Source organism: Callithrix jacchus, chromosome 2 (assembly GCF_049354715.1).
Source record: "Callithrix jacchus isolate 240 chromosome 2, calJac240_pri, whole genome shotgun sequence".
NCBI classification, from domain to species: Eukaryota; Metazoa; Chordata; class Mammalia; order Primates; family Cebidae; genus Callithrix; species Callithrix jacchus.
The window spans coordinates 31463821-31477715 of record NC_133503.1 but is presented as its reverse complement, the minus strand read 5'-3'; the positions used below and the strand labels follow the sequence as shown (position 1 = coordinate 31477715).

Genomic DNA, 13895 nt, shown 5'->3' with positions numbered 1-13895 from the left:
GGCATAGGCTAATTGATACAAACAAGTTCAATTCCTTTGGCATGTTTCTTGGTAACAAAATCATCACTGAACTTCTATATAAAGACTCAAAACACTTCTAAAATTAAATATTGAAACAAATGTGAGCTATACAGACATTGAAACAAAGGTGAGCTACACAGACATTTAGGAAAGATTAATAAAAAGAGATAATTATTTACCCAATTATTCCAGTTCAAGGTCCTGGATGGCCGGAGCGTATCCTGGCAGCTCAGGGCACAAGGCGGGCACCAGCCCTGGATAGGACGTCATCCCATTGCAGAGCGCACTAACACGCACGCACATTCACTCACACTGGGACCTTTCAGACATGCCGATTAACATCAGGTGTGCATCTTTGGGATGGCGTCCTAGTGGGAGGAAGCCAGAGTACCCAGAGAAAATCCACGTAGACACGGGGAGAATGTGCAGGCTCCACACAGACAGTGGCCCCAGCTGGGAAGTGATTTTTTTTCCTCATCAATGTTATAATAAAACAGCGTTGAAGGAAATGATGTTGTTTGAAGACATGATATACTTTTTACCCTTCTTATTCCTTAGCTGAGGTCTTCATATGAAGTACCTGGTTTATTCCGAGCTCCTTCTTTCCTGCCTCCTGTGGACTTCTGCACAGGAACTGTAAGATAATCTGTATCATAGATAAAGAGGGGATTTTAAAAAGTATATCCTGCTTTTCAAAGCCAGCAAGAAAACCTTTTTTGGGATTATCCTCAGTTTGGGAATTTTCATAAGGCTGTAAGCTCCAGAAAGCTATTCTTGCTGGCTAGTTGGCTAAGCTTTCAGTAAAAACCCTGATTTCCACAGCAGAACTGTGCAAACTATTCTTATATGCAGTGGCCTCACAGCCTAAGGCAGTGACAGCCTCAAAAATCCTATGATGCAGAATTTTATGATCCTGTCCTTATGTGCTCTTAGTCCTTCCTTATACTGGTGAGGAGCTCCCTAATCAGTTTTCCTTCATTCTCCAACACCATGGGCTTTCTACCAGCTTTTTCACTTCTAGCCTTACTGAATAGCCTTACCACACGCGCACACACACACACACACACACACACACACACTATGCTAAGATCTTTAGTGGTAGCAGCCATTAGGAAAGGCTTACTCATTCATTCATTTCTTTATTCAAACATTCAATTAGAGCTGTTTATGTACCAGTAACTGTGTTAAGAGTTAAGGACACATGGTAAATAAAAATAACAGCCACGCCCCCTGGGAGCTTTCTGAGTTGAGTGAAAAAGTCAGACTAAATGACATCATGATGAATACTATAAACCAAAGTATTAAAGTTCTATGAGGGCCAGGCATGGTGGCTCACACCTGTAATTCCTGCACTTTGGGAGGTGGAGGCAGTGAATCACTTGAGGTCAGTTTGAGACCAGTCTGGCCAATATGGCAAAACTCTGTCTCTACTAAAAATACAAATATTCGCCAGTGTGGTGGCACAAGCCTGTATTCCTAGCTCCTCAGGAGGCTGAGGTAGGAGAATCTTGAACCCAGAGATGGAGGTTGCAATGAGCCAAGATCATGCCACTGCACTCCAGCCCGGGTGACAGAGCGAGACTGTCTCAAAAAAAAAAAAAAAAACTTACCTGAGAAAGTAAAGCAGACTTATCTGAAAAAGTAATCTAATCTGTTTTCGTGCAATACCAGGGGCAGAAGTGATATTTACATTGAGACTTAAATGTCAACACGAATTTTTTGTCTAATAGTCAACACCAAGCCTATCCTTTTGTTCCCAATGCCAAATACTGAGTTAAACACTTCAGATACACAAAGTGATTTCATCTTCACAAAGGCTCAATGGCAAGGGAGCCATCCCCCCGGCTTTTTTTCTAACCTTTTGGAGATCTCCTGTATGATTTATCCCCATTTTATAAAAGAGAAAACTGAGACATGGAGAAGCAAAATTACCACTCTGAAGTTTCATAGCCAATCAGGGATTGGGACCTAATTCTGCCAGATTACAATGCCTAGTTTTTAACCACTCTAACCTGATGGAAGCCTTAATAAATACACTAACAGGTAACCCAGGCCCAGGAAGAGGGCCACCTGTGATTAGAGCTGCGCCTGACTAAACATGGTGTGAGGAAGTAGTACATGATGGCTCCTAGGCCACACTGTCTGGTCCCACCCTTCTAAAATACTGTGATTCCCTCCTATGAGAAGTACCAACTGCTTTTGTTGTTGTCATTAATTATCTGTTTCTAGAAGTTTCTACAAAAATGAGAGTTTCCAGGTTGCATCTGAAGGACCTGGGCCAACACCCATCTGATTTTATTATTTGTAAGTCCCCATTCGGGTGCAGATCTCCCGCTAGGCTTGGGGACACTGAACAGAATAAGTCACAATCCTAGCCTTCAAAGAGCTCATCTGGCAGTGAAGGAGACAGGCAAGTAAACGGATTATTTTGCAGTGAGTGAAAAAAGTAGAAGCTCGTACACGGGCCAGAAGTAGCATAGAAGAGAGGAAGCTTTTCTGGAGATGGGAATTTCTAGGCTGGGTTTTAAAGTAGAAATATGTGTTCAATGGGAACTTAAAAAGAGAGCCTTCTACTTGTAAAAGGGGTGAGGACATCAGGCAGCAGCAAGCGTTCAGTTTGCGAGAAGCAGCTTTTGTCTGATTGGAGCATATAATGAAGGGTAAATAGAGGCGTGAGATGCAGCTAAAGATATACACAGAGGCCAATCATGACTGATCTTATACCCTAGACTCAGGAGCTGTGATTTTATCTTGAAGACAATGCGTCAGGGAAAGACATGGTCCTAAGCCCTGAAAATGATACATTCTAGTTTCCTATTGGGAAAACTCTCTCTGGCATGAGTAAAGAGGGTGGGCCAGATAAAGCCAGGAAAGAGGCATGAAGAATCTTTTTTTTCATTTTAGAGACAGAGTCTTGCTATGTTGCCCAATCTGGTCTCAAACTCCTGGCCTCAACTGATCCTCCTGCCTCAGCCACCTCAGCCTCTCCAGTCACTGGGATTACAGGCATGAGCCATCATACCTGCCAGGAAGGGTCTTTTTTGTATGTATGTTTGAGATGGAGTCTGGCTCTATCACCCAGGCTGGAGTGCAGTGGAACAATCTCAGCTCACTGCAGCCTCCGCCTCTTCAAGTGATTCTCTGCCTCAGCCTCCTGGGTAGCTGGGATGACAGGTATGTGTCATCATGCTCGGCTAATTTTTGTATTTTTTGTAAAGACAGGGTTTCACCATGTTGGCTAGGCTGGTCTTGAACTCCTGACCTCAAATGATCCACTGGCTTCGGCCTCCCAAAGTGCTGGATTATAGGCGTGAGCCACTACACCCACTAGGAAGGGTCTTTAAGAGTATAAATGAGAGACACAGAGGCTGGTGCTCACGCGAGAGCAGTGCGGTTACACAGGAAGGAAGAGACAGGAAGGAACTAGCAGGAGGACTCAGTGACTGGTTGAATGTGCACTGTGAGGGGGCAGGAGGAGTCCAGAACAATTCCTAACTTTCTATACTGGACAAGTGGGTGGTGGCTGAAACCACCATCTGAAACAGGGCCTTTAGGGAAATGAAGAGGGAGTGGGAGGATGATGAGACTGGGCTTTTGAGGTGGAGGTGCCAGGAGGCAGGTATCAGCAGGCAGAGGAGAACTCCTGGGAGAGGCTAGGCTTTTCCCTGCTCCCTAGGAAATGCCTGGTAGGACGCATTCCTGGGCAGAGCAGAAGTCTGTGACACCCACGCTGGGGGCCTCTGAGATGAAAATCACCAACTGCTGAAACCAGCTGACTCCTGTGGCAAAACATGCCAGGCATCCCCAAGCTGAAGTAAGGAGTGGCTGGGAAAACCAATCACTTATTTATTCTCCAGGCTTCCTTTCTTAGCAAATAAACTACCTTTCTCCTCCAAAGCTCAAGCTCAAACCCTGAAATCTACCCTTCCTGCCTCCTTTTCCCCATTCCCATCCATCTAATTAATCTTCAACAACCGCTCCATCTCAAGCAGCCTCGATTAGTCTTGGTCCCCTTATCTTGTTGTGTCATCTTCATAGCATTTATATGATCTAAAATGATATTATATCTCTGCCTACTTGTTTACTACCTATGTTGCCTCTGGAGTGTAAGCTCCAGGTGGGCAGAGGCCTTGTCCCATTCATCTCCATATCCCTAATCCCTAGAAGAGTGCTTGGTGCATTGCCAGAGCTCAATAAATGTTACTTAAATGGAAGTTCATTTTTCAACCTTCTTCAAACTTTCTTCAGCTTTACTATTCACTCTTCACTAATACCTGACATTAATTGTCACTTTTTTCTTTTTCTCTTTCTTCTTCTTCTTCTTTTTTTTTATTTTAGAAATGGCATCTCACTATGTTGCCCAGGCTGGACTCAAACACCTGGGCTCATATGATCCTCCTGCCTTGACCTCCTGAGTAGCTGGGACTATAGGCACATGCCACCAAACCCAACTATTAAATGAAGTTCTTGATCCAACACTTCTCTGCATCTCTGCTGCTCCCACACTGATTCAAGCCCCTGTCAATTCCTGGAGTGCTCTGGGAACCTCTCAGACGTGGTGACTGACTCTGTGTGGGGTGAGAAGGATGGGAGTCTGTTAGTTTTTTCATTTCCAAGTCATAGCGCCTCTGGCATCCACTCATTCTCCACAAAGCAGCAAAATAATCCTCTAAATTCATGGACATGTCACTCCCTCCTTAAAATGTTCAGGTGGCCCTCAAGGGCCAGCAAGCTCACCTCTTTAATTCATCTGATATCATTTTACACCTATTCTCTACTCCCCACACATTGCTGCTTCTGTAACTCAAACCAAAGCTACTTTGAAGACCAGTCGCATGCCTGTAGGGCGTACTTTTCCCCAGCAATTTGCATGGGTCCCAGTTTAAATGCCAGTTCCTGAGAGAAGCCTCCCTGGGCCATCCAATCTAAAATAAAGCCCACTGCCCCCCACCCCACCCCCACCAATCTTCCACAGCCCAGGCACTCTTTAGCACATCAACCTGATTATTTCCTTCACATCACTTATTATAGCCTATTCTTGTTTATTGATTTGTTAGCTTAATTATTGTTTCTTTTTCACCTCTCTCTACCCTCAGCAGGCACTCCAGTGCCTGGTAAAGCTTAATTAGTATTTTTGAATGAAATTGTGCTTCCACTATCAGGATAGTGATGATGATCATGATGATGACAAGGATGATGATTGAGGATGCTAATATTCATGATGTTCTCCCCTAGCTTATTTGAGTTTGTAGATCTAGTAGACTGACTGGAGTATGTTCTTGACCATTTAATTAGAGACAGAATCCATTATTAAAAGCTTCATCTGGGTTTTGAAGGGTGTGTAGCGTGTGTGTATGTGTGTGTGTTTATTCATATCAGGAGACCTATAGTCATAATTAGGTACAACTCACCACCTGTCTCTGTGGATACCTCCTCAGTAAAGGCAAAATGAAGACGTGTCAGGTCTCCTCTATCATTTTACTTGATGGGCTGAATTTATTGTATTTTGTAGACAACAGATCTTGAGATAAGAAGACAGTCTCTTGGACCCTTTAGATGCTTTCACCAGATCTGGCACTCACTCTGCCGGGAATAGATTTTGAGGACATGCTAGAAAAAAGAGAAAATGCAATTAACCAGATGGCACTGGGAGGAGGGACTGGGGCTGAGAGCCAATGGGGGCTGCAGAAGAAAGACTAGTCACAAACTGAAACAGGATGACCTGTCAATTTCAATCACACTGGTGAAAACTTTAGGAAAAACATGGCTGAACATATTACACATTGATACTGAAAAGGGAAAAGGTCCTCAGTGAAACGAAAAAGTAGAGATGAAAGAAATCTCGAACAGTCATCTCATTTTGTAGATGGATAATTTAAAGCCCAGAGAGAAAAAGGACTTTTCCAGGGTCACACAGCAACTCTACAGCTGATTGGAGATGGGAATTCTCACTATTCAAAGTTGAGTGATTTTTCTGGCATGCCAGACCAAAGAGTAGTCTCATATTTGAACAAACAGCTAATAGATGATTAACTCTAGTAATATCACAGGTGTGTAACCTAACTTTTAAGCTAAATCATACGCGTATACACTCATCTCTGTGGCCACAGAAACTAGCAAGAGCTTATGCCCAAAACTTACCCAAATTTTTATGGCTTCTAAGTTCTAGCTCTTCTTTCTCTCAGACCATGGCCAGCCTATCACAAAGCATATGTATCACTTCCCCTTTGACTTCCAAGCTGCTACTGTCAAAGAGAAGCCAGAAACAATCAAAAGATATATGTTGGCAGAGAACTTAGTGTGCCCACAAGACTTATAGAACCAGCAATAAAATCATATTATATAGTGAACATTCTTTGAAGCCATGTCAGATCAGAAATCATGACTCTCATCCAATAAAGTTGTGGAAAACAGGACCATTCTAGAATATCTAAGGTTCTGTGTGGGATAGAGTAATAACAGGAAATAAAAGAGGAAGAGCAGGTTAAGTCTACCATTCAGGATTCTGACTTGCCATGTCACATTTCTGGTAGCTCAGAAGGATATTTCTATAAAAAAAATAAAGGCCAGGTAAGATGGTTTATGCCTATAACCCCAACACTTTGGGAGGTCAAGGCAGGAGGATTACTTGAAGCCAAGAGTTTGAGACCAACCTGGGCAACAGAGTGAGAACCAAAAAAAATTTTTAAATACAAAATTTTTAAAATACAAAAAATTTTAAAATAAGAAAATTAGCTGGGTGTTGTGGTGCATGCCTATGGTCCCAGCTACTCAGGAAACTGAGAGGCAGGAGGATGCCTTGAGCCCAGGAGTTGGAGACTGCAGTGAGCTATGATCATGCCACTACATTTCAGCTTGGGTGACAGGGTGAGACCTCGCCTCTCAAAAAAAAAAATTCTATACAACAAACATAAAATCTGGAATCAAAATCTGTTCTGATCAGTGCCATGTGGGTCCTTATCTTTTACTTAATAAGACCTATGATCTGATCCCAAATAATGACCTTAGGCAAAATGTCTAAATACATGAGATTTCTTCCTTTTTATTTATTTATTTATTTTAAAATGGGGTTTCACCATATTGGTCAGGCTGGTCTCGAACTCCTGACCTCAGGTGATCCGCCCACCTCAGCCTCCCAAGCGTGAGCCACCATGCCCAGTAAGCTTTCTTCCTTTACTTTACAATAAGAATAACAATCCAAGGCCTAGGTGGGCAGATCACTGGGGGTCAGGAGTTCGAGACCAGCCTGGCCAACATGGCAAGAACCCGTCCCTACTAAAAATACAAAAATCAGCCAGGCATGGTGGCACACACCTGTATCCCAGCTACTTGGGAGGCTGAGGCAGGAGAATCACTTGAACCGAGGAGGCAGAGGTTGCATTGAGCCAGGATCATGCCACTGCACTCCAGCCTGGGCTACAGAGCGAGACTCCATCTCAAGAAAAAAAAAAAAGAATAACAATCCAAATAATGAACATAATCAGGCCAGGCATGGTGGCTCACGCCTGTAATCCCAGCACTTTGGGAGGCTGAGGTGGGTGGATCACAAGGTCAGGAGTTTGAAACCAGCCTGGCCAACATGGTAAAACCCTATCTCTACTGAAAATACAACAATTAGCTGGGCGTAGTAACGTGCACCTGTAGTCCTAGTTACTCGGGAGGCTGAGGCAGGAGAATCGCTTGAACGGGAGCAGGGGTTGCAGTGAGCTGAGATCACTCCACTGCACTCTAGCTTGGACGACAGAGTGAGACTCTGTCTCAAAAAAAAAAAAAGTAAAAGAATAAAATAATGGCTACTCCATATGCAGAGCAGCAGCACGGACTGTTCAGCTACTTATACTTATTGTTACTTCTTGATTATATGTTAAACAAGGGGTGGATTATTCATGAGTTCTCCAGGAAAGGGGTGGACAATTCCCAGAACTGAGGGTTCCTCCCCTTTTTAGACCATATAGGGTACCATATAAGGCAACTTCCTGCTGTTGCCATGGCATTTATAAATGTCATGGCGCCAGTGGGAGTGTCTTTTAGCATATTAATGCTTACAATTAGCATATAATCAGCAGTGAGGACGACCAGAGATCCCTTTCAGTGCCATCTTGGTTTTGGTGGGATTAGGCCAGCTTCTTTGTTGCATGCTGTTTTATCAACAAGGTCTTTGTGACCTGTATCTTGTGTCAACCTCCTATCTCATCCTGTGACTAAGAATGCCTTAACTTCCCGGGAATGCAGCCCAGTAGGTCTCAGCCTTATTTTAACCAGTCCCTATTCAAGATGAAATCGCTGTGGTTCAAACGCCTCTGACACAGTTGCTATTCACAAACTCTATCACATACAGCCTCAAACTCCTGGGTCTCCCCACTTAGTTTCCCAAGTAGCTGGGACTGCAAACACATGCCACTGCACCCAGCAAGTTTTTTTAGTTTTTTAATCATGTTATTTCAAAAAGTAGTCAGGAGGGGCCGGGCGCAGTGGCTCAAGCCTGTAATCCCAGCACTTTGGGAGGACGAGGCGGGTGGATCATGAGGTCAACAGATCGAGACCAACCTGGTCAACATGGTGAAACCCCGTCTCTACTAAAAATTACAAAAAATTAGCTGGGCACGGTGGCGCGTGCCTGTAATCCCAGCTACTCAGGAGGCTGAGGCAGGAGAATTGCCTGAACCCAGGAGGCGGAGGTTGCGGTGAGCCGAGATCACGCCATTGCACTCCAGCCTGGGTAACAAGAGTGAAACTCGGTCTCAAAAAAAAAAAAAAAAAAAGTAGTCGGGAGGATTAAATTTTGTAAAGTAAAGCACGTTGCAAAGTGTCAGCTCTTAGTATGTACTCAGTAAATGGTAGTTTGTGTCTTCTGTCCTTCACATCACTTGGCTTATCATCTGCAAGAAGGGACAGGAAGGCTCTTTGACTAATGGGCTTCTTTGACTGGAATGCCCAGTCCTCCATTGCCAACCCTCATTCCATCTGCTGTAAAACCACTGAATTCCTGGCCATTTAACTGGGCAATAAAAGTGAAGGCCAAAAGAAGATACCCAATGCCATCATCCCCCGTTCCAGCTGGAGAACTAATATTCTATGAGGCATGGGGAAAGGGTGTCCTGGCTTTATTGTGAGAACTGGAGCATCTAAATTTTCTTCTCTGGGAGTCAGTTTTCACTTTAGAACCAGGGAGCTGGGCTGGAGGACCCCGAGGGGAATATGGATTGAGGGGAATATGGATGGGTGACAAAAGGAATGCTCAGCAAGAGATTTAACTCCTTGGATCCTTCCCCATCTTCAAAATGAAGGACAATAAAATCACTAGTTGCACGTGGTTCACAAGGCCCCTGAATTGAAGCAAATCACAGAAAGTGCTTAGCAGAGTCTCATGGACATAAAGCATTCAATTGATGTTACCTCTCTTCCTGCTATTGTCATCATTCCGACCCTAACATTGAACCTGTCTCTAACTGAGCAAGAGAATTCCTTTGTGAATGACTTTAATTCACCAATGTACTCAAGGGTCTATCTAAAGCATGGCTCTAGAGCCCTGAATCTAGCGCTTTCCATGACCTGACCACCAGCTTTCCTGGCTAAAAAGAAGTCCGAGAACAGCCAAACAGCCATGACAGCCCCCACGAAGAGCTCATTCCGTCTTCTCTTTCCGCGACCTGACGAGGTCTGAGCCGGACTTCCCCCGCCCGCCCATCTCAGCCACCATTGGTCGCCTTCTCGCTGGCGTGACTAAGACCCGGCCCTCTTCTCGCTGGGACCACTCTGAGGCGATCTCCGGAAGCGGAGGGGCCCCGGAGTAGAGGCAGCGATGCATCCTGGGCTTTGTAGTCCATATTCACAACTACAGCCGGAGAGCGGGGCCTCACAACCCGGAGAACTACAATCCCCAGCAGCCCGGCGGAAGGGGAGCGAGGGGGGCTCGTGTCACGTGGGCGTTCGGCCTGGGCGGGCTATTTCTCAGTACGGCGGCGGCGGTGGCGGCGGCGGTGGCGGCTCCCGGGACCGGGGCCTTTTGTTTGGAGCGGCTGCGGGGAGGCCCCGGAGCGGCGAGGCCGGCGGCCTTCCCCAGCTCGCTGGGTCCCGGCCGCCCCTCGCGGGGGTGGGGGGCCGCCCTCTGGGCCGGGCATCGCCTCAGGCGCCGCCGCCCCGCCCTAGGTCCGCCCCGCCCGGCCTGAGGGGAGGAACCGGGCCTCGCCGCGCGGCCCAGCCACCGTCGGAGTCGCAGCCTCTGCTTTCAGTCCTTCCGACCCGAGGCTGTCCCTTGCCCCTCGGGCCGACGCCATGAAGATCAAAGATGCCAAGAAACCCTGTAAGATGGGGGCCGGGGCCCGCCGGGTTGGGAGGTTACCCTTGGGTCCCGTCTGAAAGCCCCTTCACTGGGCGGCCTGCTTCCAAGCCTGTAGATCCTCGCCGGCGCTTAATCCGGAATGGGGGCGGAGGGACCATTTCAGCCCGAGTTCGAGGCTTCCGTCCTTCCCATCCCCCTATTCCTGCATGGTGAATGCCTGCCGCCCCCTAAGCCCTTTCCTCCCACTTCCTCTTCGAGATCTGGGAGGTGCCAGAGGGAATTTCTGATTAAGATTTTGTCAAACTAAACTAGGGCTACCAGTCTCCTCTCCCTGCTTTACCGGAATTCATGTTGAAAAGAGGCGGTCGCGGCTGTCAGGTTGCGCCCGGGGCTCTTAGCACCTGTTTTTACGGATTTCTGGGCTTCCTGCTTGTGTTCTTGAAATGCCGGTGGGTTCCTGGGAGTTGTCACTGTTGTTACAGTTAGAGCTTTGAAACGTATGTGCATGCAACCTGCCAGTGTGTAATTGCCTTGGGTTATTTTTGTTTAGAATATCAACTAGTTCATGTCTGTTTTAGAAAACGCAGATAAACAAAAAAGAAGATAAAATCAACCGTATTCCCGGCACCCGGAGCGAACCACTATTAATATTATGGTGAATACTAGCAGAGATTTTTCTATGACTGTATATGCATGTACTTAAAATTCTTACTATGCTTTTAGAAAGCAGGTCTACTTTCATTTGCTTCCTTTTATGTTTATTCTTTTAAAAAGCTTCTATTCCAGGAATTGACTTATTTAATCACTCAGCGATTGTGATTGTCATACTTTAAAGTATAGTCTCCCAGAAGGACTAGGCATGTGGGGATTCATGCTCATATCGTAAAGTCATCTTGATACTTTGGCAGTTGTTACAGTGATCTCTTAACTGTTAAGAAATCCTCAACTATAAAACAGGGCGCTGACACCTTCCCTGCCTGCCCATCGGGGTTCCTGTAAATCTCACCTGAGAGGCAACAAGCCAGAACCCTCTGAAAAGTACACATTCCTATTTAAATGTAAGGTAATTTGGTCTTAAACTTTACAGGTGAGGAAATTGAACTTACTGAGCCCCAGAGTAACTTTTCCAAGGATATAGCAACCATGTGCTGTGACGTTCATAAGTCTAAGTGGACTGATTCATAATACAGTTTTCTTTCTCCTGCACCCATGGGGCATTGTCTAAGTACTTTATCTGGTAGTCTCATCTGTTAACATTTTTTTAAAGAATTGGTTATGATAACTTAATTTTGTCATAGCTGTTAGAGTCTTTAGTTGATTTGAAGGCTTAAATGAAAAGTAATATAGAGAGCCTTTGAATTTACATCTGCTGAATTAAACTAATGCATCTTAAACAGGTGCAGTAATTAGAACACTTGGACATCTTCCCTCACACATAGGTTTTCTCTGCTTGTCTTAGAATTTCCATTTGATGAACAGTGTATGATCAACTCAAATTTTGACTCTTCTGGTGGTGATTATTTTCTTTTGTCATGATAGTGATTTGATTACTTAGATTTGAACATACTAATTATCAGGTACGAGTACCACCTCCTTCAAAGGTGTGTTAGAAAAGATTATAAAGATTATTATGAGAAGTTTATAAAATAGGGCCAGGCACAGTGGCTCACACCTGAAATCCCAGCACTTTGGGAGACCGAGGCAGGAGGCTCGCTGGAGGCCAGGAGTTTGATACCAAGTTGGGCACCGACCATATCGAGACATCATCTCTACCAAAAATAAAAAATAAAAGATTAGCCGGGCATAGTGGCACACCACTGCAGTCCAGCTAAAGTCTTAAAAATACACATTAGGTCGAGAAATAAAAGAATACTCCTTCCCCACCCCCCAATAAGTTATTAGTACAATGTGGTACGTTGTGAGACCATTAATCGTAAAATGGAATCATGCTGAAAATCTGGTCAGTTACTATGATATAGAAGCTTAACATAACATTTCCCAGTTTTTTATATGTAAAAGTAACTTTATTGTTTGTAGTAAAGAACATCACGTTTTGTGTGTGGGAAAGAAAGTATTTCAACCATGAACTGTCCTGGATAATGAAAAATAAATAGGCCGGGTGCAGTGGCTCACACCTGTAATCCCAGCACTTTGAGAGGCCTAGGCAGGTGGTTCACGAGATCAGGAGTTCGATACCAGCCTGACCAACATGGTGAAACCTCATCTCTACTAAAAATACAAAAATTAGCCTGGGAGTGGTGTCCTAGCTACCTAGGAGGCTGAGGCAGGAGAATTGCTGGAACTCAGGAGGCAGAGACTGCAATGAACTGAGATGGCGCCACTGCACTCTAGCCTGGGCAACAAAGTGAGACTCCGTCTCAAAAAAAAAAAACCAAAAAACCAATAATAATAATATTCTTTTAACTTTTAAATCACTCAGGTTAATGAAAGATATATTTGTTTTGTTTTTGAATACCTGTATGGGATTTTTTTGGCATAATTATAACGCTTATTGATTACTTAGTATGTGTTTGGAATTTTCTTTATATGCATTGCATCATTTAACTGCATACTAGAAGAAGCTGTATGTAATATTGGCTAAACAAGTGACCCTGGCTTCCCATGTATCCTTACATTATTCACCTAAGTGTTAGAAAATATTGCTTCTAGATACATTACCAGTGTCTTTACAGGTTATAAACCAAATGCATATGTTAACCAGAAAATTTAAAAATTCTCTAAATTGTATAACTGGAAGATTAGCATTTGAAATTATGTGTTAATTCAACCCCAGTGGAAGGAAGGAAAAAGTCAATCCTGTGTTACTGTCTTCCCTGCCTGACATGATTTCTCAGGGTGCAGGTTTTTAAGCTTATGTTTGGGTTACCTATGTAGCATGTAACTGGATTAAGAAGGTGATAGTAAAAGGTGATATATATATCTCAGGCCGGGCGTGGTGGCTCATGCCTGTAATCCCAGCACTTTGGGAGGCCAAGGCAGGTGGATCACTTGAGGTCGGGAGTTCGAAACCCAACATGTCCAACATGGCGAAACCCTGTCTTTATTTAAAAAAAAAAAAGAAGAATTAACAAAAAATACATATATTTCAGTGTGATGTGGTATAGGTTTTCAGTTTGTGCTTTATTGACCTAATGAGTAAGGTACTTGAAGTTTTTAAGACCAGAGAAAACGGTATAGTATATATGTGTAGTTTGCTTCTGTGTAATTTGATTGGCCTGTTTGTAAATTCAGTTATTGCAGAAGAATTATCACTTCCATTAGATAGTTGGGATAGTAGTTTCTAATATAGCTCCCCTTAGAAATAATTTACTAAAGAAAAAACGGGAAGCTGTCCTAAGGAATCATAATACTGAAGGTGTGAAGATGATTATTTTCTTAGTCTATTTCAGAACAAAAACCATTTTTGTTTGGAATGATTATTGAGAATAATGAAATTTAATATCCAGGAAGTTGAAACGTATCTAGAATATAACAGTGTACATGCTCACTTTAGAATTTTGTTCTTTAAAATACCCTATGTTTCAAGCATTTTTCACATTGGTTTCCCTCTGTGTCTGAAGAACAATTAAGT

The 13895-nt window shown here is 44.0% G+C and overlaps 1 protein-coding gene and 1 long non-coding RNA gene across 15 annotated transcripts in view; one reads left to right on the top strand and one right to left on the bottom strand.

The window, feature by feature from the left end:
- Window positions 1–9683, bottom strand: part of LOC103789054 (uncharacterized) — a 94509-nt gene extending 84826 nt beyond the window's left edge. For 6 of the 10 annotated variants that reach the window (XR_013530805.1, XR_013530806.1, XR_013530804.1 and 3 more), the window contains exons 1-4: window positions 8068–9683; window positions 6163–6266; window positions 5436–5631; window positions 201–667 (exon numbers count right to left, since the gene is read on the bottom strand). This is a non-coding gene — a long non-coding RNA (uncharacterized LOC103789054). Of the gene's footprint in view, window positions 1–200; window positions 668–5432; window positions 5632–6162; window positions 6267–8067 lie in introns of all 10 variants that reach the window. The other 4 variants (XR_013530809.1, XR_013530812.1, XR_013530811.1 and 1 more) reach the window with 4 other exon arrangements.
- Window positions 9684–9962: 279 nt separating this feature from the next.
- The window catches only part of PANK3 (pantothenate kinase 3), a 31297-nt gene continuing 27364 nt past the window's right edge, over window positions 9963–13895 (top strand). For 2 of the 5 annotated variants that reach the window (XM_017967566.4, XM_078359249.1), the window contains exons 1-2: window positions 9963–10324; window positions 10882–10958. Coding sequence is in view for 1 of the 5 variants with exons in the window: in XM_002744152.6 (XP_002744198.1) it covers window positions 10297–10324 (28 nt within the window). In the remaining 4 variants the exon portion in view is untranslated. Of the gene's footprint in view, window positions 10325–10430; window positions 10753–10881; window positions 10959–13895 lie in introns of those variants that run through there. The other 3 variants (XM_002744152.6, XM_078359252.1, XM_078359260.1) reach the window with 2 other exon arrangements.